At 37.1% G+C, this 26,465-nt stretch overlaps 1 protein-coding gene across 2 annotated transcripts in view; it reads right to left on the minus strand.

Moving 5' to 3' along the window:
* Positions 1 to 26,465, minus strand: part of TTN (titin) — a 280,746-nt gene that overhangs the window by 245,499 nt on the left and 8,782 nt on the right. For both annotated transcript variants that reach the window (XM_063595464.1, XM_034954590.3), the window contains exons 6-34: positions 24,500 to 24,830; positions 23,977 to 24,129; positions 22,982 to 23,119; positions 21,650 to 21,775; positions 20,290 to 20,427; positions 19,560 to 19,697; positions 18,941 to 19,078; positions 15,431 to 15,724; positions 15,203 to 15,325; positions 13,653 to 13,934; positions 13,303 to 13,368; positions 12,399 to 12,657; positions 12,133 to 12,196; positions 11,806 to 12,021; positions 10,736 to 10,878; positions 9,614 to 9,819; positions 8,843 to 9,076; positions 8,488 to 8,732; positions 7,317 to 7,588; positions 7,033 to 7,197; positions 6,762 to 6,930; positions 4,969 to 6,662; positions 4,534 to 4,815; positions 3,820 to 4,086; positions 3,451 to 3,723; positions 3,075 to 3,338; positions 2,722 to 2,982; positions 824 to 1,084; positions 25 to 288 (exon numbers count right to left, since the gene is read on the minus strand). In XM_063595464.1, the coding sequence (XP_063451534.1) occupies positions 25 to 288; positions 824 to 1,084; positions 2,722 to 2,982; positions 3,075 to 3,338; positions 3,451 to 3,723; positions 3,820 to 4,086; positions 4,534 to 4,815; positions 4,969 to 6,662; positions 6,762 to 6,930; positions 7,033 to 7,197; positions 7,317 to 7,588; positions 8,488 to 8,732; positions 8,843 to 9,076; positions 9,614 to 9,819; positions 10,736 to 10,878; positions 11,806 to 12,021; positions 12,133 to 12,196; positions 12,399 to 12,657; positions 13,303 to 13,368; positions 13,653 to 13,934; positions 15,203 to 15,325; positions 15,431 to 15,724; positions 18,941 to 19,078; positions 19,560 to 19,697; positions 20,290 to 20,427; positions 21,650 to 21,775; positions 22,982 to 23,119; positions 23,977 to 24,129; positions 24,500 to 24,830 (7,466 nt within the window). The remainder of the gene's footprint in view (positions 1 to 24; positions 289 to 823; positions 1,085 to 2,721; positions 2,983 to 3,074; positions 3,339 to 3,450; positions 3,724 to 3,819; positions 4,087 to 4,533; positions 4,816 to 4,968; positions 6,663 to 6,761; positions 6,931 to 7,032; positions 7,198 to 7,316; positions 7,589 to 8,487; positions 8,733 to 8,842; positions 9,077 to 9,613; positions 9,820 to 10,735; positions 10,879 to 11,805; positions 12,022 to 12,132; positions 12,197 to 12,398; positions 12,658 to 13,302; positions 13,369 to 13,652; positions 13,935 to 15,202; positions 15,326 to 15,430; positions 15,725 to 18,940; positions 19,079 to 19,559; positions 19,698 to 20,289; positions 20,428 to 21,649; positions 21,776 to 22,981; positions 23,120 to 23,976; positions 24,130 to 24,499; positions 24,831 to 26,465) is intronic.

Here is a 26,465-nt window from a genome sequence, read left to right on the forward strand (position 1 = left end):
AAAAGTGTTTCTAAATCAACTTACTCTCCACGTGCAGTCTGGCACTGGCTCCAAGCCTTCCAAGCCTGAAGCCATAAACAGACTCATCCACGATGGCACAGTTTTTAATCCTCAGAGAGTAAATTGTTCCTTTGACAGAGATAGCATACTTTTCATTGGATTCCAGCACAACTCCATTTTTGATCCACTGGACACCTTTGACATTAGGGTGTGTAAGCTCGACAGTGAAAACAGCATCCTGTGTTTCTGTCACTGTGAGGTTCTTCAGAGTCTTCTTAATTTTGACAGCTAAAGACAAATTTATGATTGGGTTAGAAAATATAGATGACATCATCAAGGAAAAGAAGTCCTGAACAAGATCATTGCTTACTCACCCTGCAAAAGAATGGCTACCAAACATTTTACAGTTATGCAGCACCTCTGTTTTAAAAACCACCTGAGATTATTTAGGGGAACCTGGGATCCAACTGGACATGTACGTCGTGAAATGATTTTTCTATGCTTTAGTAGTATGAAGTTTGCATAGCTATGTATTAGCAGCATAATAGACTGATTGGAGAAGGGTGAAAGACGAATGGAGAATCAGTGTCTGATTTAGCTGTTTCACAGAGCTTTAACCTAAGAAATGGCTTTTTTTCATAAACGCATTTGATAAGCAATTTTGTACCTTGTGGTATGTGTCTCAGGAAGGTTTAGAGGATCTAGAATGACTTTATGAAATGAAAATTTATGGTATCCAAAATGGCCATATCATTTGTCTTTTAAAATGATAACGATCAAGATTGTAATATGATTTGAAAAGGACAAATCCTATGTTACTTACCTTCAACTTTGAGTTTGGCAGATGTTTTGGAGGTGGCCACCTTGTAGGTATATTCTCCAATGTCATCTAATTTGGTGGCAGCAATGATAAGTCTCCTTTTGTGGCCATCAGACTCACTTCTGATGTTGTTAGTCAGTGGTAGGTGTTTGCCATCCCTCAACCATTCGCCTTTGGAATCTGGGTTGGCAACTTCACATTCAAACACAGCTTCCTGGGATTCAGCTACGGTCTGATCTGTGAGTGGCTTGGAGATGGCCCCACCTTTGGAACAAGAGATGTACAGTATGAGTCCTTTAAACATATTCACACAATAGGAAAATCTTTGCAGAAGTAAATATAAAATATCAAATTTAAGAACATGATTTTGAAATCATGAAATGTCTATGATTGTTTTTACCCATATTGAGAAGGTACCAAAGAAATCCCTTATTCTAAGTATGCATGACTGATAATTAGGAGAAATACTGGAATCAGAAAAGTTTTGTGAAGAAAAAACAACTGTTGAATTAATAGGAAATTCTTAGAACAGTATACCACCGGGATAGTCTCTAACCCAATTCCTTCTTCTTCAAAAGCATTTTACTTGGTCTTTTAATGATTATTTCCTGGGAATCTGATATTTTGACTACATAAAAATTTGCTAAACAAAATGTACGAGTCATCAATGTTTCTACTACATTGAGGATTTCTATATATTAAAAATCACTGTGTTGGCAAATGTCGCCCATTCTATGAAGTTTCACCCCATTGCCTCCACTCTTATCATCCATTAGCAGAAATAATTACTGCTTTAACAAGCTAGTTGCTTATGTATCTGTCCTCTCTAAATTATGAATTTCTCAAGAAAAAAATCATTTCTTATTTAGTTTTGTGTCCTGAGTTTCTACAAGTGTCTGACCAATGGTAGGTACTTTAAAAACACTGGGTGAAATCACAGAGGAGTTCATAGTTTATTCCTGTTTCCACACATTTAAAACATGTAATTTATATTAAATGTATAAAAATGCTGAATCTGAAATTTTGTTTTACAAGTCTTTTCATGGTCCGATCTCTGAAGAAATCTTATAACGTAAGTAAGTATAAACCATGAAACTTTCATACCAAATAAGACAAATCATTACCATATGACTTGCTTCAATACTAGATGTAATGGACAACACGATCTGAATGTAACATCTCAACTCCTCAAAATTTAAACTGTAATGAACCAAACAAATTAATGATGACTTCTAGTTTTTTCTGGCAATTGATTTACATTTTTTATTCTTCATTGTAAAGCTAAGAAATTCTACTGAATGATGGTCTTATTTCTACATGACATCATAAGAGATACAGTTACATTAAGCTGTATTTTGAAAATATTTATTGATTTCATTAAAAAGTAGGAAGAAAATAAAAGGCACAAAGGCTAAAGAAGCAAGAATGGCTAAAAAAGGAAATAATTCTTTAGAGTAAGAAAGTTTAAATAAAGCTCAATACAGCAAACACCAATTGATTATCTGTCATTTGCAATATATTGGAATATACAAATAAAATTCCAGATTTCAGGAGTTTATACACTGATATTGAAAGAGGAAATGGGGAATAAGACAAGTGCATAATAAACACTAGGAAAGAGGCACATATAAAGTGATCCTGGGGTTGGATGAGGAAGAGATCATATACAAATGGAGAGATTAAGGAAGGTTTAATGGAGAAGGTGACGTTTGAGGTAGGCCTAGAAGAACATTTGTAATTTAGGCTGGTGGGAATGGTGTTGCAAGTACTATTGGCTTTGGGAACAGCATAAGCAGAGGCATGGAAGTGGGAAACTGAAAGGAATTTTGGGGGAAATGAATAATAATTTCTTAAAATAACAATCACTCCTCGTAAGAATTTAGGTTAATAAATATACCAACCTGCCACAGTAAGTTTTCCAGATGTCATGTTTTCTCCCGCATAAAATGTGTATTTTCCTTCATCATCTTTCATCATATTTAGAACTGTCAATTTATATATTTTTCCATGTGCTTCAATTTTATATTTAGAACTGGGCTTGATTTCCTTGTCCTTAAAATTCCACAGGACATCAATTCCAGAGTGGGACAGCTCAACCTCAAACACCACATTTTGAGTTTCTGTACAGGTAAGGTCACGAAGACCTCTGATAATTTTAATTTCTGGGGAAAAAATAAAATAATCTCTTGGTTATTGTTACACTGGAAAAGTAGAATGCTTAAAGTAATTATTAGATAGGTAGAATAATCCTTACTTTCTACAGAGAGATTACAGTTGGTTTCAACTCTGCCAACTATCAGCTTGTAAGGTCCTTCGTCTGAAGCATGAGTTCGGTTAATGACTAGTCGCTGTTTAGTACCTTTCACAATGGCCTGTACACGGTCATCAGGTTTGATTTGTTCATCATTTAAGTACCACTTAACAGAAGTCACATCAGGGACTGACACCTTACATTCAAGCACAGCCTTGGTGCCTTCAATCACATTAACATCTTTTAGAGGTGTTATCACGTCCACACCTGCAAAATCATACACACACAAGATGAATGAATTTTGTTGAAATTGTCTGCTCCTTGAAGTTCTTTATGTTGCTTAATAGTGTAAACATAAAATTTTATAATTAGGACTCACTATAGACAGAGACACGCCCACTGGTGGAGAGGCCAAGGGCTGGAATGGTGAAAGAGTAATTTCCAGCATCTTCCTTAGTCATGTCTTCAATGAGCAGCATATGAGATTGTTTGTCTATCACAATGTGAACCCTGTCACTGGGCTGCACTTCTTGGCCGTCTTTCATCCAGACGCCTTCCACACTTTCCAAGGAGACTTTAACTTCAAGCTGAACAATGTCACCCTCACAGACTTTTTGGTCACTAAGTCCTTGTAGGATAGCAATGGGGCGGGCTGTGAAATATGGGGAGAAAAAGAATGTTATGATCATTTTTTATCAATAAACCATAATGATGCTCACTGCAGGCTGACAGGAATGGGAGGACTTACGTTTCATCTTTAATTTACAGGTTGTCTTTTTCCCGTCGATGACAAAGCTGTATTCTCCCTGGTCCTCCTTGGTTACATCCTTAACCGTGAGGTTCTGACGTCCACGACGAGATGTAATTGTATATTTGCCATTGGATTTAAGCTCCACATCATTATGATACCATTTTCCTTCTATATTTTCTGGGGATACAATGCACTCTAATTCTCCTGAATATGATTCTGGAACTTCTATGTCCTGAAGTTCTTTCACAAACTCAACAACTGCACCTGAAGTGTATAACAGAAAGATAAATCAATTTTTTTGGAGAGGTATGCATCTAGACTTAGGATAGAGATGATGTCTTGTATGTCTTTTATCTCCCCCATACTATCAGGAATATTCTTAATATCTACCCGCTGATGGGCTGAGAGATAAATTTTCAATAAGAAGCAGTTATTTTATTTTAATTTTTAAATATTTTTGAAAGTAAAGAATTATGCTTCAATAAAAAACTTAAAAGCTAAAAATCAAGATAATACTACTTTAAAAAATCCAAATGGTCAAATCGTTAACATTCTTAATTAGGAACATAAATTTATGATTCTGGCTATGAAACTTATAGTCAATTTCCAAATAATTGTTTCATGAAAGAAAAACTGCATAGCTAATTTTACCACATGCTAAGGGTGACTTTAGAGCTTAGGTAAACAATGAAATCCTTCGTTGTTGAATACCTTCAACAATAAGTTTAGCAGTCGTTTTGACATTTTCATCTTCCACAAGTACACAGCTGTAATCTTCAGCATCAGACGTATCAATGGTCAGTATGGAGAGGAAGTGAACCTTTCTGTCAGAGTGCATCCTGTATTTATCTCCCTCATGAACCTCCATACCATTTTTATACCATTTCACTTTGACAAATGGTTCTGAAGTTTCACATTCAAAGGTTGCCATAGTGTCTTTTTCCTTAGCAACAACATCTTGTAATTCCTGTGTGAAAGTGATCAATTGCTTGGCTACAAGAAAAAGGTGGGGGAAAAAGGGGAGAGCACATTATATTAAATTAAATTCTCAACCTGAGGAATGGGGAAAGAAAATAAAAGTAAACACACTCATGGATATTCTTGAATATAAAGACAGGTCCATCAAAGGAAAGACATGCAAATTACCTTGGACAAGTAAGAATGCGTGACTGGAGGTTTCTCCAGCTATGTTGATGGCTTTTACCATGATGCTGGCAGAGTCCTCAGCAGTCACATCTCTTATGACCAATTCACAAACATTGTCTTCGGGCCAGTACCAGTAGATCCGGTCAGACCGTTCAATTTTGACACCATTTTTGTACCATTCACATTCGGGGTCTGGTTTCCCCACGACTCTGACCCGGAAGTGTGCATCAGATCCTTGGCCCACTGTTTGGCTCTGGATTCTTTCGAAGATTTTTGGAGCCTCCATACTAGGACTTAGTTCAATCTTGTCAGGTTTAAAAGTTGGAATCGTGATTTTGCCTTCTTCGGCAAGAGCTTTCTTTTCCTCTTCAGTTAACTCTTTGGTCCAGTGGAGAAGTTCATCTTTTGTCTTCCTGAGGAGTTCCTCATAGGATTCATCCTTCTTTCGAGACTTGAGCTCCACAGCGGTAATGGCTTCATAATAGCCCTCTTCTGTTCTGCGCTTGAATTTACTGCGCAGCTCTTCCGACTCTTCAGGCACTTTTTCATGGGTAATTCTTTCAGCCCTTTTCAACTTCACAACTTCTTTGGTTTCAGTGGTGTCAACAGGTCTATCCACTTTTTGTACTTCAAACTGAAGCTTTCCTGGTTCGTGTACGTGAAACTCAGGCCTTGGTTCAGGAGCTCTCCTAAGGACAGACCTAAAATCTTCCCTCTGTTGAATCTCAAGCTTCACTTTATGCTCTATCACACCTTCAGGATTTTCCGCGGTGACCTTCACTTCACCTGTGTCATATGATTTGCAGTCCACGATGTCCAGGTAATGGATACCATCATAGCGAACTCTGAACCTTTTGCTTTTGCGGATGAGCTGTCCATTGAGGTACCAGTTGACTTTGGGCTGAGGGTAGCCTGTTACCCTGCAGCGGAACCTTGCGGTCTCCCCTTCAAGTACTCTAACTGGCTCTGGGTACAAGACAATGTCTGGCTTTTGCTTTTCTTTCTGATCTGTTGTTACACCTGTAAGTGCACCTTCATGAGCCATTCTCTCTAATTCTTCAATTCTCTGTAAGCCTTTCCTCCCCTCAGGCAATTGGGATTCTTCCACAAGACTTTTCTCATCTTTAACAATAAGGGTAGCAGACGTGTGATCTGTTCCATATTTGTTAGTGGCTCTGCAAGTAATGATACCACTGTCTCTAGAATATGCGACGCCATAATCAAGGCTGCAGTACCCAAATTCATTGATCATACGGAGCCTGTTGGCTGCTTCAAGTGGCTTTCCATCATGGAGCCACTCCACCACCATCGTTGGGTCACCAATGGGTGTTAGCCTGCATTCAAAGTGGGCAGGCCCAAAGCGCTTAAGTCTTAAGGAAGTGAGCTTTTTCTTGAAAAATGGTTTCTGTTGTTTCTCTTTGTCATAGAGATCACCTTCTTCCCATTGTTCTTGACCATATCGCAAATGGAGGGGCTCCAGTTCTGGGGCTGCAATCTCCTTTGCTCTATATGTCCCCCGTGGGATGATTAACTTTCTCTCTGGCTCAGGCTCTGCAAACTCAACTTCAACATTTACTTTGCATCTTGTAGTGTCTCTGCCAGCTTTATTAATAGCAGTTGCAGTATACCAGGCAGAATCTTGGCTGACAGTGGAATCGATTTTAAGGGCAGCTTCTCCCTTGGTTCCTTCAATTCTATAAAAAGTTGGGGGAGGGAATAATCAATATAGTGGTATAGCTTCCCTGGTTATTGGATTTGTATAATGAGCTTAGCTTTATTATTTCCATACTTACCTGATTTTGGGATATTTATGAGGCACAATGATGTCACTGTTTTTCAACCATACAATGTCAGGGTTGGGGTTACCCGTAGCTCTGACTTTCATTTCAAGTCGGGAACCTTCCTTTACATTGACATTTTTCAGTTTTTCTACAAACATCGGTTTTACCTGATGTTCCACAGCTGAAAGAGAAAGGTCATGATTTAGAGGGAGTAAGGCTGAAATACCTGTTTATAACCCAAGTGATAAGAAAATTCATTTATTTTTATTTTATCTCATTTTACCTTCCACAGTTAAAATCACTGAAATTGAAGATCTGCCTGCCCTGTTTTGGGCAACCACAGTCCATTCCCCAGAATCACTGGGTGTGGCAGGGACAATAATTAGTGATTGAGTACCATCTTCTTTAATGACTACTTTATGGGTATAGTCATTGACAATTTGCTGGCCTGTGAAAATATGTTTAAAAGAAAGTAGATTTTAAAATAGTTTTTAAAAATTGTTAGATGCATACATAAGCTTGTTTTTGTGTTTTTATGATTCATGAGCAAAAACTTATCATACTTACCATCATGAAACCAGAACGTCTCTGGCATAGGTCTACCAACAACCTTTAAGTCAAATCTGGCAGTCTGCCCTTCTAAACATTTGAAAGAAACAGGTTTTAACACAAAGACTGGTTTATATAGTCTCTCAAGTTGTGACTCATCTGTCTCCTCCAGCCTACGTCCAGGGGACATTCTTGCAGGGGACATCCGTGCAGGAGACATCCTTGCAGGTGACATCCGTGCAGGAGACATGCGTATAGGAGACCTGCTCACTGAACGTGGAGAGAGAGATCTGCAAAACAAAGACAAAAAATACTTTCGTGAGGCATAAAGAAAACTCAGCAAAACAAACTTCATTTTTTCTTATTCATTATTCATGTTATTTTAGAATTTACTTCTTGCATGTATTAGAAGGCACCTCAAACTCATTCAGATCTAAAATAGAATATATTATTGTTGCCCCCACAACTATGTTTTTCCTATATTCTCAATTTTAGCTGGTAGTCATTCAGTACATCCAGGTACCCAGGCTCAAAAATCTTGGAATAATCCTCAATACTCTCTCTTTTCCTTACCACTTGGATTTAATCAGTCACTAGACTTTTTTGATTTAACTACTAAAACATCCTAATAAATGTTGGTTGGATAAGTAAACCAATGAATACATTTATGGAAAAATAAAAAATACACATTCTTTATCTCAGAGGAGGAAAACATAGAAATGAATTTGGAAACAAAACAAAGCAAAACAAGACTCCATCTACACATTGCAGCCAGGCTGACTTGGAGTTGAATGCTGGCACCACCGCTTACGGGCTGGATGAATTAAGACAATTTTCATAGATTCCCAGGGCCTCAGTGTTCCTATTTCCAAACCAATAATAGTCATCTTTTTATTGCAGGGCTGTTGTATAAATTTACATATGTAAAAATCAGGTGTCAAATAAGAGCTACTGTAATATTAGCTATAGCACTAGGAAAATAAACAGTATGTTACACTGATGAAAATTCTTTGCTCATCTTACACAGGGGCAAGAAATAAAAACTCCTGGCAATTGTTGGTGTTGCCAATGGTAAGTTTCTGTGCCATTTTAGCCCTCAATTTTCTTCTTACACAATAGCAATTTGCTACTATTTGATGTTTTGAAAACAATTTACATACTGAATAACCCAAATTATTACAAGTCTTACCTGATTCTGCTCACTGGCTCTAGTGTGGGCATGTAAGTCGGAGCTCCAAGTGGTGCAGCAGGCTCCACATACAATTTCCCTGAGCAAATTGCATTTCCTTTAATATTGCTGGCAAATGCAGTGTAGATTCCTTCATCTTCTGGAAGAACAACAGGTATACGCAGACTAGCTCTGCCATCTTGTAGAAAGTCCATTTGGTATCTTTCTCCATGTTTGATGCGCTTGCCATCTTTGTACCAAGCAATCTGCAAAGAATACCATGCATGTATGAATAAAATTTACATCAAATAGTTATATTTTAACCAATTTGTATCTTTACTGTGGCAAGGAGGTATGATAAATGTTTATATTTTACCTTTGGTAATGGATATCCAGACATCTTGCAATGAAAAGTGACACCCATCCCCTCAAGAATTCTATAATTCTTGATTCTTAAATCAAATCCTGATTCAACAGCTTCAGATTCAGAAATGTCAACTGCCATCTTTTCTTCTCCATCTTCTTCAAGAAGTTCTTCTAATGTAGTCTTTATTATTCTATATTCAATTTCTTTAATAAGTCTCTCTTCAAAGGAAGAAATATGGAATTCCTATGCAAAAAGATTACGGTCTGTTAAAAATACATATCCTTACTGATATAAATTATTTAAGGAGATGTATCTGAGCTAGACTGTTGAAGTTTTTAGCTGGGAGAAGAATCTAGAAGCCTTTTTGGCTTGTTTGTTTTAATCTGCATTATGGTCATCTTTCCCAGTGAATGTTGTGGCATCTTGGGTAGAAAGGTATTCCAAAAGCAGGAGTTAGATTTGGGTTAGAGGTTACATTAGCTTATCACACAGATGAAGAGATCTTGGCATGAATGAACTCAGCTGTGCTAATATTGGTGTTTTCCTTAATATATTATAAACCCTATTTCTAAAGTCACATTTATGGCCTATATGTAATCTCTATTTCTAAACTCACACGTGCAACATACCATGAAGATTAAGGAAACTTAGCAACAGTGAACTTGGACCTGCTAATAGCTGTCTAACCCCGAGCTCATCACTTGAAAATGAAAATATCAAACAAAAAAAGGAAAGTATAACTTATGAAATTGTTTTGTTGGTCATTACTTTTATACTCACCTGATCTTCTACATAAGTTCTGACCACTACAGTATCTTTGGCCATTTTCTTCCTAATTAAGGCTTGTTCTTTTTCATACTCTTTTTCATACTCAGAGTATACAAATCCAGGTGCTGTTTCTCCAACTTTAGGTTCTTGAACAAATGCAGTCACTTGTGTCTGATAAAGCATTTCTTGCTGGGACTTCATCAGTGACTCATAATCAGCTAAGAGTTAAGAACATAAGTTAATTTTTAATGCTCTTATTAGAAAACAGTCATACCACTATGCATTCAGGTAAACTCTACACTGGGGAAAGTTGATAACCAAAAGCCAAATTTTCCAAATATCTACTATTGAAGTGCTCAATATTTTCTAGATGGAATTTGGAAACCAAACTTACACTAACAAATCCAACCAGCCATTACAATTTTAGAAAGAATTTTATATTAGCAGTCAGTTTTGGGGGGAATCTACCACGGAGGACTTCCTGATTTGCTGTGTGTCTTTTAACAATTCATTTACCTTCCTGAATATTGAGTGCTTTATCTGCTAAATGAAGATAATATTGTAATTTCCTCTAGGGAATACTGTGTAGGTCAAATGAAACAGAGTGTGAGCCAGTTCACTGTAAATGTGAACAGTCTAGCATGAAAGCTGTTACATTTGTTTTCAAGTTATAAACATTGAAAATCCTGACTTCCAGGTTTTCTTTAAAATATCAGGAGCTCTAGCAACACTGAGCCTGGTAACAGCCTGGTGCATGCCTGGCAACAACACAGCTACTGTCTCTTTGAGGCAGGGCACCTACTCTCCAGTTTGCCACTGTTTTCATTGAGCTCACTGTTACTTGCCTGGGCCTGGAAGGCAACCGGATTTAGAATCTCTGCATTTTCAGAGGCATGATATGCCTAGAAACAAATACACCAAACAGAAACTATTGCTAGAACCTCAGAAGTTTAATGACAGTATAGTTTTTGAGGCCATGTGGTCTAAAACATTTTCCATACAACTGAGGCAAAGACACTGGGGCAAAGTATCAGAATCAATAAATGGCAACAGGTTTTTCAGCAAATGGACAGCACTGCTATCTCCTTGTATTTCAGTTCTTATCATGCACATAGAAACTGGAGTTGCACTTACCTTCTTCAAGCAAGGAAGCAGATGCAGAAGTTTCTCCATGCTTATTACGAACAACAATAGTGTATTCTCCAGCATCATCAGCAAAAGTCATAGAAATCACCAGCTTGCATTCACCGGTTTGTTTGTTGTAACTCACTTTGTATCTTTATGTAAATGTACAAAATTTAAAAATCAGTTATCAACAACTCTTCTGTGGGTAAAATAATTGGACTTATCTGTGAGTGGATCTGTGGTATAAAATTCAATGACCCTAAACATATGACTAAGCTCCACAATAGATTATAAGATTGCTGAAAATTGAGAAAAATGCAAGAACATGAGTAATTAGGGCCAAATAAGTTAAAATATTCATTTTAAAGAATATTTATTGCTAGAATCAGTCATGAAATTAAGTGGTTTCCAGTGTTTATGTTAGCAAATGATCAGGTCACTTAAACAACAGGTATTTTCTCTTTGTTTGTTATTTTTCTCATTATTTCATTCAGAGATCAAATGAATAATTAAAACAAATTCCTTTAAATATTTCAGTATTAACTCTCTGGTACATTATATTTATTATTATTAAGGTACGGCACCTACATTTTTAGATTACCAGGTTGCTCTTTTTATCTTAAATTGCAAAATATTCAGAGCTAAATTTTATATTGAATTGAAGAAAAATTACTAGCACAGATTTTTGTGCATAACTAGCTTTCTTCTTCATTACATGGCTATTCTTCTATCTTTTAGTCACTTAGTTATTACATGTTTTTATTGAAAATTGTCTCAAATCTTTTCTGGAAGTGTGTGTGTGTGTGTGTGTGAAAATCCATATTTTCTCTACTTTCACAAACTCAATGAATTAAACTATAATGTAAAGAAATATATCTTCCATCCACTTTTGTCACATAGCTTTATTTCTTAGGAAGATTTTGCACAAAAAAAATGTAAAAATACCCCAAAACAAACTAAGAAGGCTCCACAATGAAAGAGCCTATGCTCAGGGTCGGTGGGGTGAGTAAATTCTACTCTAGGCTTCATGCACGTATTATACAAGTCACAGAGAACTCTATATTCAGCCATCAAAATACCTGTATCCAGTGGTTAGAGGAACACCAGATTTTTTCCAGTATACATGGGGCTTTGGGTTGCCGCCAACTTGGCATCCAAACACCACGCTCCCACCTTCCACCAGTTTCTGGACCACTGGTTTTGTAATAAAGTAAGGCGCGGCAGGTTCTCCAGGCCCTGCTTGTTCCTCTGTGAGGCTAGTATCAGTCATAACCACATCTCTTGACTCAACAAAGCTGGAAAGAGAATTCCCCTCATATTAGCTTCCGGGTTGCAATTTGCCAATACTGGTGGGGCTGAAAGTCAAAATGGTACTAGAACAGCTACTAATTAGCAAAATGTTTTACCGTTTCTCTTCTGTAGTAAATTTCTCAGTCACGGCTGTGGTTTCCTTTTCAAATTCTTCTGACACTAAAAGAAGACAAAAGTTTCTCATTGAGATGAGATGTTTAGTGACCCCTGCTTAGCACTGACAGTTAAATTGACCATATAATCTCCCCCAAGTTCCAAAAAGGGACATCATTTCAAGGTGCACAGAAACCATATTGTGGAAAAGAGTGTCAGATGAAAGTGATGGCATGTGCATTAGGACTGTGGGAGGGTGGCCACTAACCCTGCACAGCCAGATAGCAGGATGTGCTGACGGTTCCAGCCTCATTTACAGCACTGCAAGTAAATCGCCCGCTGTCTTCCGCAAATGCTTCGCGAATCATAAGACGAGCAATTCCACTCTGGAAGGTTATCTGGAAGTCAATGGAACTTTCGATTTGGTAGTCTTCCCTGTACCATGTCACTGTTGGGGATGGGTATCCAGAGATATGGCACTCCAAGGTGACAGATTCACCTTCTATGACTGTCACATTTTTTAAGCCCTGAAAAGAGGAGAAAAAATAAATAATGATATGTGTGCATATTCATTAATCACTTCTGTTTTGTAACAAATGTAGAGTTTGAACTTATGCATTTCAACTGCCACAAAATGGCCTTTTAATCAGGACTCCAGAAATAGTAGTAGAGAAACTAATATTTATATAATATACTAATATATTAGTAAAGAGCTGTAAGGCTCAATAGCAAATGCTACCTATTCAACAAAGCTTTGCCATGGTATCACCAACTGGAATGAATCTATGCCTCCCATGGATTCTCCTTCTATTGTGATGCTTATCATCTTATATATTTTATTATGCTTGTTTATGTACATTTTCTCTGATGGCAAATAAAATATTTCAAAGAGGGATGGATTGGTCTTTATGTCTCCACAGCTCCTGCAATAATGCCTTCTGCATATTAGAAGCTCATTAAATCTTTTGAATCCATGAATGATGTACCACATAGAATTCCCTTCTTCCTTGCCAAATATGGTCTTCCAGACCAAATATGGTCTTAAAATGAGCATCTGTAAGCTCACTAATGTCATTTTTGTATTAATTTGAGAAACTGATCTTTGCAAACGTGTATTAAAATGATTTGAGGAGATATGAATAGGGTCCAACATAATCAACTTCTTTACTCACCGAGACCAAAGTTGGTGGAGTAACAGGAATTTCAACAGGTGCTGGTACTCTTGCTGTTTCTGTTACCTAGATTTTTACAAATTATATTACAAAATGCTCATGAAATTAAGGGAAATCTCATAAACTCTTAGCTCATGCAACATTATATAATTATAAAAATATAAAAATAATTATAAAAATAATTTGAGAAAATGATCTCTGACCCATACTATGCTCCATAAAAATCAAGTCTTAGTATGGCAAAGGAGAAAGGCAAGACTCCACTGGCTACTTTTCAGTACAAACTAGCCAACCACCTGACCCTGCTCAATGGGAGTGGACCATGTAACAGCGGGTAACCAGTGACCAACCTTGGCTTCGCGTCCGTGCAGTACTTCAAAGCGCTCTTCACGGACGGTGGTGCCAGTGATGCTCACCCCTACTTCCTTTTTCACCTCAACGCCAGCTTCACTCTTGTAGGTATCTGGTGTGTCAGCGAAGGGGAACTGTGGCAAGGGTGTGGGCTCTGCCCTTACTCTAGTCTCACTGGGCTTCACAGTAGGAGCCTTCACCGATTTGGTGATCTTCTGAGCAGAAGATGTGGCTGACAACTCTTTTTGTAATGTGGCAATAGCACTACCGGCTATTGATGCCTACATGGAAACAGAGTCAGAAAATAAAGTCATTTAAGCATCCTCCAATGGCTAGCCCTCTTGGACTGAGTCTGAGCCTATTTTCTATAAGGTCTGTTCTTTAATGTTCTCATTAGCACTCATTATCACACAGTTAATGAAAAGTCATTTAGAGATAAGCCAATTATAAAGCTCCTTGTCATGCTTGTTAGTTTGTAAAACAAATTTTAAAATATCTTTTTTAAAGAGTTGTATTCAGAACTCCTTATTTTACAGCTTTTATCATAAAAGGACAGGATCTTCTAAAGCTTAGTCATGAATTTTCACTTAACCATTCCGATGAATGCCACTTTTGAAAATACCACAGTGGGAGATTCAAAATTAAGAAATTATTGAAATTGTTGGTAAATGCCTAAGAACTACTTTGCAATAGTACATTTGGGTTTTAGCCACAAATCTATGTGAAAGGTAAACATGAAGACATTCAGAAAAAATATTTTAAAGGTTTCCTTACTGCTTTTATTCTGTTGTGGTCTATGGTTATTTGTTTTGTAATTTGGGACTAAATCAAATATAGGCATTATATGTAACTTACAGTTCTTTGAAGGCATAGAAGGTTTGGGTTCTATTTCTTGGATGTGTATAATAACAATAGTGACTAATATCAAGGATTTATTACATGCTGACAACTGAAGGTTTTTATGTCCTTTTTACTTGCATTTTACATGTATGCTTACTTTCTCCTGATGACAGAGGTTATAAGGGAGAAGATAGGGCACTAATCCAGAGCTATTTGATTCCACAATCCAACCCAACCACCATACAGTACCACCTCTCCATCTTGCTATATTGAGTATATAAATATATGATTTCTCAATGTCTGTCTTTATTGTTGAAACACATTCACAGTTAAGTTACTCTGAAATGTCTCACAGCATAAGTAAAACTATGCTGTGTAACACACTACCTTTCACAAAATCATTAGAACAATAGTAATCAAAACAATTGAGTTTGAGCTGTCCCTGAAATGTGAACTAGAGAGAAGCCTGTGTGGATTTGTGTCTCCTCAGAGGTATAAGATAACCACTTGTGACTCTAGGCTCACTCCCCTGGGTGAGTTTCAGAAACCAAATCTTTAGGGTGTCTGGGCTCACTGTGAATGCAAACACACGCACACACACATCACCAAAAAAGAATCCTCCATTGGCCTACCCCAGAGATGCTCTATTTCACAGGTTAGATACTTATTTCCTTTAAACATTTCTGTATCATGCTCTGTAACTTCTTACCTCATATCCATGTTCTGTCTTAGGAACAGAAATTTTTGAAACAGTAAAGTGAGGGCTAGCTGTGCGGGGGCGTTTATCCACATGGACTAATCTTTCCGTTGTTAGATCTGTAGTTTTCTTGATCTGCGTTGAAATGAAACTCAGTGATACCATTGATCACCAGATGACCACAGCAGTGAGGCTTGCTTTACCATGAACAAGGTGAAAAATCAGCAGGTATAGACTCACCTGTGATGATATGTGCATTCCCTTTTGATCAGTAGTTTTGATATGAGTCTCAGAAGGAGCCTGGATTACTCTAGGCTTGACTGCTTTAGGGACAACGTGGGGTTCTGAGGCTGGATGTTGGGGAGGCTCAGCTACCTTTGCGGCGGAAATGTGTTCCTTATATCCATACTCCAAAGTGGTCTGCTGAGCGTAGGATTCTTCAAGATGCCCAGGCTCTCTGGGCTCTCTGACTCGGGCCTGGTCTACTGCAGCAACAACTGTTGCTACAGCTTCAGCCTTTTTTCCAACGTCCACCTGGAGACAAGGTTTCCAGAATTAATACATAGGAATATCGAGATCAGGCTGGAATATCTCCTAGGCATCAGGACAGGCAGATGGCATCCACATTATACAGCAGTGTTAACGTGTCTAGAAATGTATCTCAGAAACACTTTTAGGGACTATTTCATTGATTATTATATTGCACAGACATCTATTTAGATATACTCTCTGTACACCTACTTAATTATACTAGACATTAAATCACATATACACAACATAGGACAATCACAATATGAACATAAAATCACAAGAAGATTTTGAAATTTTCTAGAATTTTTCCAGGCAGACAATCAATCAGCAATTGGAAAATCAGAATTTTGGAGCTGGTTCTTTTCACTGATTATTTTTATTATCTTGTTGACCATTTAGTCTGGTATTAATGCAGTGACAGTGATGATATAAGTGCACTCAAATACCATCATCATCCTGTCCAGAAAAATCAGTGACTACAGAGTTATATGGTTGCATGCAAATCGGACATAACATGAAAGCTCACAAACACATAGTGAGCATATGAATTTACTTATGATTCCCTAAGGGTAAGATTGCTTAATCTATCAGAAAATACCTTTCTTAAAACACACAGATGACAAAGAGAACCCCGTGCAAATAAAAATATTGTGATTAAAATGAAAGTGTTATCATGTTTGGATTCAAGAGAACAACCTTTCACACTGAAGTTTAATTTACTTTCATTATTATGGAGAGTTAAAGCAAAGAATGAAACAAATATTATTTTCTCGTTTCTGAGTCTGATGAACATTAATGGAAATAAAATTTGCAGAGGAGTTTCTCTTTTAAAGAAGGCAAACTAGCTGATGTGGCTTAGATATTATGATTCTATGTGATACTTGGAAACAGCATACCGCAAAAATCACATAGCCATGTTCATTTTAAAAGTACATTTTAAAAGTGCATTTTAAAAGTAAGATTGGAAAATTTTATTAATATTCAGTTTTCTATACCTGTGAATAGAATCTAGAGTGCATCGGAAACATTCTTCAACTATGCTACCTGCATATCTTTAAAAATTATTCTCTGAACCATTCAAGATATAAATGAGATTTTTCTGAGATGGAATTGGGTCTTTAGTGATCATGGGCTTTATCCAGGGCTTCCTTTTAGGAAGACACAAACAATTTCATCTGCCTCGAGGGACTGCAAATACTATCTTCACTTTAGATTGCATCATCTCAGAAAGAAACATAAAATACACATGAGGCTTAGGTGAGTTAAGTTTGTCCATTTATTTGTTTCTTTTTTAAAAACTATATTGGCAATGAGCTGACTTTAATTGTATAGACATTTTAAAATGTTAACATCTTCAACAGATAACACTAAATAAATAAATATTATTTTGATTGTAGAGTGATCACATTTCCACTATATCTCATTTGAACCTTTTAGCCAGTCTGCTATGAAGTAGTCAGCTTAAGTCTTAATTTTATTTTAACAATGATAAAAGAAACTGTCAAAGAAACTGTCATTTGACTAAATATCACACAACTGAAATATTTAAATTTTGTTCTTGATTTTAAACAGATGGAAAAATCTTAATCATGGTAGAATATTTTAAATTGAGGAAGCATCTGTCTGTTTTTTCCTTGAATTATTGTATATCAAATTTATATACACACACTTATTGGTGGACTACAAATGAGTACGCTGGTAACCGCTTTTATTTCTTAGTGGACTTTGATCTCTCACATGTTTGTAACCTAGAGAAGCAGGAAGACAAATTGGACTAGAATACTCCAATTCATACGAGTTAAATGCTGAGAATAAATTTAGGAGACATAAAGAAGAGTATTATTTGGTCCGACTTTTCACTACTAGAAATGCTCACTGTTCAACTGGAGGACGGACTGAATCTAACCATCTCTATTGTTTTATTGATCAGTTAAGCAATTAGATGGAACACTAGAAGCACAATTCGTGACGGATGAAAAGTTATGAGAGTTGATGATGAAATGGGATGAAACAATACTTTTCACCTCCATAGCATCAGTTTTCATCTCTTCTCGAAAAAGATGTATTTGTTCTTGTTTAATAGTGAATCCTTCTCTAGTCATTGGCGGTGTGGCTGGTTCAGCAGATTTTGCAGTGGTAACTACTACTTTAGGTATAAAGATTTTCTCAGCTTCCATCCTTAGCTAATTTTTAACAAAAACAAGATAGTCAATTCACGACAAAATTTGAATGGAAACAAAAGTAAAAAGTTAATCACTCATGAAGTATGTTGCATAGTGGAATTTCTGTCATTTATGAGACTTCTGAAAGGCTGATATGCCATTAAATGTTAGATTTGAGTAAAGGTTTAAAAAGTTTATCTTAAATCATATCTTAGAAAAAAAAGATGTAGAGTTAGAAAATGACACTGAGGGAAATACAAATAGGATTCAGGCCATCCTGCTAATGAAATGGAAAAACTTTAGTTGCTAATTTTCAAGTGGTATATTAGCAATAAAGAATACAATTAGGTAAATGGCTCATTTGGAGTAAATGACAGAGTCATGGGAAACAGTTTAATTCATGGATATTTCATAGCTACAAATAGATACGGTAATCTTTTCATGGCTTATGTGTAATTGTTCTGTTTGGATACTTCCTTCTCTAGATTTTAATATGCATCTTGTTTAGCTTTAGTGGGAGCTGCTACAGCATGCATTATAATTTTTTCAGCTTATCTTCTCCTCTGATATTTACAGGAGGGAAAAAAGATAAAGTTTCATACAAAGAAAATTATGGGTAATTTACTGAAATAAGTCATACTCCATAACATAATATACTGAATTTATGACCCTTCAAAACACACATCTTCTTGACAGTGAGTAAGAGTCATCATTTACTTATACATCTTCCGTGTTTTTAAAAAATGTTCATGGGCCTCTTAAAATTAGCCTGCATGCAATTTTAATCAACTTCTGGAAGATTCCCAGATGTTAATAAAATGTTGACAATAATGGTGAAGAGATAAGTGGAGAAAGGGATATGTAGTAATATTAACAATAATAAATTTTTTTAGTTTCCAATTATTTAATTGTCTAAAAAATAAATTTGATTAATAGTGACTCATACATAAGAAATTCAGAGACTTGATATTAATGTATTATAATAAGGAATTTCACATGATATGTGGTATTAATGTATTATAATAGGGGATTTCACACTTGGAACAACAATAGTCACCTTTCCATGGGTAACTTGGATTTGTTCTTGTCTAGTAGCCATAGTTTCTCTAGTTCTCAGTATTGTTTCTTGTTCTTTGGCTTTAGCAGTAGCAACTGCTATTGTAGACAAGGCAGTTTTCTCGGCTTCCTTTCTCATCTGATTATTACAGTAAAATCAAGATTTAAGTTGAACAGGGCTTCAAACACACATAGTATGACCCTTCCCCCTTCCTCATGGGGATGCAAGATGGTTATTCAGGGTTAAATACACAAGAGAAATAAACTTTCACCTGGCAATGTCTACATATACTGACTGAGAATCACAAAACTTAGAAATGTTAGCTATTAAAAAACCTCTAGATGAGTCCCTGTGTCACTTTTTAAAAATTAAGCTAAAAAATGCTAATCTTCATGCAAAGAATAATGGTGAATAAACTGAATTATAAATGTTACAGATGGATGAAAATCAAATGTGCAGATAAAATTAATGATAATCAGTCTCATATTTACCATTTTGTTTTTAGTTAGGGATTTTAAAAGGCAAATACAGATTAATAATTCATACCATATTGTAGTTAATAGTTTACTAGAAATTAGTTTAAAGATGAACTTTTCACAGCTCAAATATCTGTATTCACCTTCTCCTGAGTTATTTGCACTTGTTCTCTTTTGGTAGTAATGCCTTCTCTACTTCTTGATACTAAATCTTGTTCTTTGACTTTGGGTGTGGCAACTATGACTTTAGGTACAACTGTTTTCCTAGTTTCCTTCATTATCTGATCATACAAAAGAAAGTAAGAAAATAGTCATTAAATTCCATAAATCTTTAATAAAAGAAACGTAAGTCAACAAGAAAGGAGGCAAAATTTCTTCCTATTCAAGGAAATTTTAATTACACTAAAATATATCATTTGAGTTACTTTGATCATCCATACTGTTTCACTGGCAAAAATATCAAAACAATAAGTCCAGTTTAAAAGAAAAAAATGTGATTAGCAATAAAAGACTAATGAGTGCTATTTTGTACTTTTCACACTTTTTAAAACTGCAATCTCTGAGACATTTCAGTAGCACTGTAAATAGCACATAATTTTTTGTATTATGAATTGACTTGTTTACGGACATCTGCTTCAATAGGAAGATATTAAAGTGAATTATTATATTATATTAGTAACAAGCCAAAGAAAGTCTGAAAGTTAGGAATGAATTGACAGTGAAAGGTAGCTGTGTGGGAAAAGAAATTTTCTATTTGCATTATAAGAAGAGGTGGAAGTGAAGAAGTGATGATTAAGATCCATGATGAAAATGTAGGTGATTTGCAAATGAAATGGTGCAAGAGTGACTTTCACATTGGCAGGAAGTCATCACCTTTTCATGACTTAGGTGCATTTGATCTTGCTGTGTGGTAGTTTCTTCTTGAGCTCCCGGGACTGTTTCTAGTTTTGTGGACTTTGCAGTGGCAACTACCACCATGGATGCAGCAGTTATCTCAGTTTCCTGTCTTATCTGATGTTTAGAGTAAAATAAAGATTTGAGTTTCAAAAGATACAAAAGCAATGGCAAGACATCCTTGAAACATTCAGGAAAATACAGAATGCTTAGTGGTGAACGATAAAATGTCAGATTTCCATTTCAGGGGCCTACACTTGTGCTTAATACATAGACTGCTTTCCTGAGGAATGGGCTTCTTTTCTGCCCACATGCGCCTTAGCAAATTGTCCTAGAACTGAACATATCTCATCTTGAGACATGTTGACGTGTTACGGAACCCGGTGGGTGGCTGCTGACAAGTGGCTGGAAAACCATAGGCCAGCTGAACTTGCCAGTCACCAGCATTGCAATGGCAATGGGGATTTCTATGCCTTTGATTATCCTAAGTAGGGTTCTTGCTGCTTTCAAAATGTCTCACTCACAGTAAGGAGAGGGAAATTCAGTCAGCAGCAGCCTCTGGTCAGCCTTTTAAGTGTACAAGGTTCTCAACGGGACCTTTAAAGAAAGTAGCTCTAAGATCAGCAAAGAGCTTGAGTTCAAGGAGGATGAGCACAGGCACCCTCTTCGACATGGAAGAATTCAAGATAAATGCCTCTCTCCTGACACTTAAAGGTTTGATTTCACATACGGGAGAGATGTGGATTTTAGTGACACTGAGATTGTCCTCACACAGCTCTACGGCATAACAGCAGCAAATGCTTTTAGGTCACTTTATCAACCGTGAATTGAAGGAATTTTTTTTTTTTGAGGAAGTATTTGCTTTCTCCGATGTCTGGCATATCCTCACTTTCCCTTGCTATTTATTTGGGGTGTTTATGGCTGATGTATGTGTATGTGTGTGTGTGTGTGTGTGTGCATGTGTGTGTGCATGTAAAGTTTGTGCATTACAATCTAAGTGACTGAGGGCTTAGGCTATGCACAAAGAAACCAACTGTCCCGGTGGGTAACTGGACTGGCATGATATCTATCATCCATTTATGTATGTTCTAGAAAGTTCATAGATGTGCCCTAAACTGTTCTGTAGACAATCTCCTGAAAACTGATCAAGTGAGTGGAAAATAGTGCAATGTGAACATAATTTCCATCCTGAGTTTCAATACTAGACATAGAGGAACAATAACAAAAAATATACAACCAAAGACTTCTCCATTTAAGGGTTTTGACTATAAGCTACCTGCAGCTGGCTGTAATGTGATATTGTCAACAAACTACAAAATATTTAGAAAATCAGACTTACTGCTTCTTGAGTTACTTGTTTCTGTTTCTTAGTAATTTCTTCAGAAATTCTAGTTTCTTGTTCTTTGGCTTTAGCTGCGGAAATTACTACCTTTGGTACAAATGTTTTTTCAGTTTCTTTTCTTATCTGCAAAGAATGATTTAAGAAAAAACTTTATTTCCTGATGCCCAATGAAATAATATGGCGTTTATTAAATATAACAACATAGGAATTTGAAGATGTAAAATCCCTTTTCTGCAGATGTCACTAAATAAAATAAATAATCTCATGTTCATAAATAAGATCATGCTGTTTCTCTCCTTAAACTGTAAATTATGTAGGCTGCTTAGAGAAAACAAAGTTGAATTCGACACTTTGTTTTGAATTGCAGAATTGTAGTCTTCTTTAAAATGACTTCCAATGTTTACAAATAGATCTATGGCAATATTATTCTGTACTAATTCTGTCATCTAAGGGTAATCTTAGAATATATATCAGAATGGAAGACTTTAGAAGTAATTTTGTCTGATCTTTTTATTTCACATGTGAGAAATCAAGCATGGATAATTTATAATCTGCATTTATACAATATTTTTGTTTTGTCAATTTTCCTAAATACTGTGAAGAATGCTGTTTCCATCTGGGCACCTAAGGTATATGCGTATGTAGGGGGACAGTTTTCTCTATTTGCCTCTTTGCCATTCTCAAATATCTCATCACTGAAACACAGGATCTCAAGGCTGAAAGGGACTTGAAATTCATCTTCTCAAACCACCCAACTGCCAACTGGTTCCACTGGCCAAGAGCTCTACTAACTGGCATTTTCCAATCTGTCCCCAAATGCTGCCAACCATGGGGCTGTCCTTTTCACCTTTTCTGGTCATTTGGCTTGTTAAAGCCATGCTGTCCATTCCACTTCAAACTCATGTGCAAATGTCTTCCCAAGGAGCCAGGAAGCAGTTGCTAAGATTTCTAAAGCCAAGTGAGTTCAGTGTCTCCTCCACTTCTCCCCATTCCTGCCTCAGCATCTATTTCTTCCTCCTGGTTTTAGCCATCTGTCCTCTCTCTATAGTCATATACTTAGTGCATCCCCAGATCAATGTGATGAGACCCATGTTTCTACTCCTGGTGTATGCTCACAGAGTTCTTTTTCATACTCACAAGGGGAGCATTCATGGACACTAACAAACTTTGGTATCCAGTACCCAGAAATTTACACATACAACAAGGGGAGCTTATTAGTATGCTAACAACCATGTGGCCCAAGGAACAACACTCTTCATGGTAAAGGTGATTATCTGTGTTGACCCCTGTAAGAACCTCAGTGAATTTTAAATAAAAACCCATTTTCACCTGCTCATGAGTTACGTGCATCTGCTCTTGCTTTGTGGTAATTACTTCTCTGGTTCTTGATTTTAATTCTTGTTCCTTGGCTTTATCGGCGGCCACTACTACCTTAGTTACAGCAGTCTTCTCCGCCTCCTTTCTTACCTGCTTTTCATAGAGAAAGGAAGAAAACACTTTAATGCATCTTACATAAAAAGAATTTCAAGACCAGCCTCGCCAACATGGTGAAATCCTCTACTAAAAAATACAAAAATTAGCTGGGTGTGGTGGCGCACACCTGTAATCCCAGCTACTCACGAGACTGAGGCACAAGAATCACTTAAACCCAGGAGGCGGAGGCTGCAGTGAGCCGAGATCATGCCACTGCACTCTAGCCTGGGTGACAGAGCGAGACTCTGTCTCAGAAAAGAAAAAAAAGTTACAATAATCTGTCAGGATTTAGACATAAATGTCACACAAGAGGATAAGGAGGAAAGCTGGAATGATTTTAAACTGTAACAGAAAATCTATTCAAATGCGAGGTGAGACATTATCCTGGATTTATGACACTGTTCCAGCTATGAATCAAGTGTCATGTTTGTTTTGAGAAAAGTAAAAACAAAAGTCCTTTGGGGAAACTTAGAGAAATGTAATGCCTGCCCTGAAATAGTAGTTTCCACATCCAGTGTGTGCAGTGACTGAGCTCTGGAATTGACTAGTCTCTGTTTCTCTGGCCACTGTTTGCCTTCCTACCTTGAATACCATAGTTGACTTTTGCCTGCTTCTATAGCCCAGGTATTTCCGGCCTACTCTGCTCTTGAGATACTCACATTGTCAACACCTTTGACATCTCAGACCACCTTTTGCTCAGAAAATTCTAAAAGTCTGGGCCCTGCTGGGCTCAAGGCTGTCTTCAGAATGAATTGAGCACAGCTGCATGCAGAGCTCAGTGGATGGTGGTTGAGTTAATGTGCACTGAAGGACGGGGCTCTGCGGGTGCCCCACGGCAGCCTCACACGTACCTGTTCTTGAGCAGGTTGGACGTGCACAGCAGTCGTGGTTGTCCTCTGAGCAGTCTGCTCTACAGCGCTGATCACTGGTTCTCTCACTCTGGCCATATCAACGGCAGCAACAACAGTCGCAACAGCTGCACTTTTGTCAGCATCTTGTTTCACCTAGATTAGAAATGACCAAGTAGATTACTTTTTTAAATGACATGCCCAGTAGAAAATAAAAAAGCATACTGGAAAACTGAGCCACCTAGAGCAAAATACACTCACACATAAGCATTTATTATTGCCAAGAAATACAGAGACTGTATCATTAAAACCTGTATATTATGGAAACTTCACAGATTGGAGCTTTTGTCCTAATTAAAAATGGCTTTACAAAGCATGACTACTGAATTTGGTCTTCAGTTGCTGCTATATTTTTATGTTCATATGCATTTTTCCTCCAATTTATACAGACTGAGTTTCATGGCAGAAATCCAGTTGGAGAAACTAGAATGTGAAATAAGGAAAAACAAAACCATTCTGACAGTACCTCTTTAGCACCAGTGGCAACAGCCTCTGCTGCGTAGCTAGCACTGGCCGACACACTGGCGGCAGCACCCGCAGCACCACTGATGGTCACTTGCTCCTGGACACCGTATCTCCCTTCCCATCTCTCTTCTGTCCTGATCTGAGTAGAGGTTGTCAGCGTTGTCTCTCTCATCTCAGCCTCAGTTGAGGAGGCCACGTAGCCCTCTTGCTTCCAAGGGGGAGGCACTTCGGGACCTGTGGCCACGGTGGATGCCTGAGTCTTACGCATGAGCAATGGAGACCTAACAGACCTGATGGGGGATGTGGAGATTCTTGCTGCTGGAGACACGGACCTGAAAACCAAAAGGCAGAGGTCAAGAATGTCAAAGCAAGGAGGGGCAACCGGATGTGAATCATGAGATGAAAAGCTGGAAGTGCTTTAAGGCAGAGTTTTAAAATGTGTGCCTCCATAACCTATTCAGAGGGTAAATAATGTACTTGGAAGTAATTTGTTTTAAATCTCAATAAACCTATTCTTATCTGCTGTAACCCTGTAAGAGAATCAGCTTTAATTCCAAATAAGCTGGAGATTTTGTGCCTTGCACCTTCTCACATTAAAAAAAAAAAAAATCACAACAGAAAAAGCTACTTCTTTAATATGCAGCCAAAGGAAAGACATGTCAAATTCAGCAACCTCTGTATTCCCAATTCATCTCTGTATTCCAATTCTGGGGCGGTTAGAGGATGTCAAATAGGTGTTATAAGAAGAAAGGTTTCTGTAATCAAAATGCTTGTGCCACTCTTGACTAAGCAGCTTAAGCCATTTTTTTTTTCCCCTGCAGGACTTCCCACAGCCTTTACTATGTCAGTATGCCTTGTGAATTTCCAGGACAAGAGGACACATCCTCAGGAAGCTTTCTGCAGCATGTTGCTGGGTACAGGTTGTGCGGTGCACTTTGCAAATTGCTGCTTTAGCAGAAGTGTTTGTGGACAGCTACTTTTAATTTCCTCCATATTTGTTTACACACGCCCCCCTTGTATTGCACTCTGGACTTATTTTAAATATCTTTAGAGTTATTGTGGGAATTGACTAACTTAAAAACTAATGATTCTGTGATTTTTGGTTAAATTGATAAAGTTGCTTCTTCCAGAATAGTTTTCATTGTTTGCTTTTTAGGTGTATCCAAAGTGCAAGTAGCATCAGTTGAAGAATTTGGGTGCTAAATCCCAGCACTGATGGCCAAAAAAGACTATTTCTGATCTATAGCAATAATTCTGGGGATTGGCCAACTATTGTAAGGTAAAATTTTTTTCAGAACTAATTTAATTCTTAATAAGGCTTATTACATTTTCCTCTCTAGGTGGCAGTATTGCCCTATCATTGCATTTTATTAATTCTGCATATAAGAAAATGTTTATAAATGCATCTTGTCACTATCTAGGATATTTAGCTTACACTGATCATACATGAAATGATTATTCTAATTAAGCTCAAGGTACAGTTGATATTTTCTCTAACTTACAGAGTACCTTAACGGTACATTACAACATTAACCAGTTTCACGAAGAAATGTTTATTTTCTCGAAGAAGGGCTTTTTTTGTGTGAAAATCCATTTACATTTTGTAAATGAAGTTGTAATCAAACTAAAGGGAAATCTAGGGAATAAGCCTCTTTTCTGAACATGACTGCCTTTGAAATATAACAAAAACCAAGTTAGAATAATGTGTGGTTTCCACTAACTGAAGAAAAGCAAAGAGACTTGCGCTTTTAAGTTTCACCTTGTGCCTTGTTCTTGCTGTACTTAGTAAATGGGTTTAATTCAAAAAGAGTTAAAGACATGATTAGCATGACATGACTGATTAACAGCAGGTCACAGGTAAGCCCATAACTGTGAAAATCATTGTAATTTTGGTCATTATAGGAGAGTGCTTATTTCTGTACTTACAATGAAAAATAATCACCTGGTCACAGCGAGATACAATGCAC

This window comes from Pan paniscus, chromosome 13, assembly GCF_029289425.2.
Source record: "Pan paniscus chromosome 13, NHGRI_mPanPan1-v2.0_pri, whole genome shotgun sequence".
NCBI classification, from domain to species: Eukaryota; Metazoa; Chordata; class Mammalia; order Primates; family Hominidae; genus Pan; species Pan paniscus.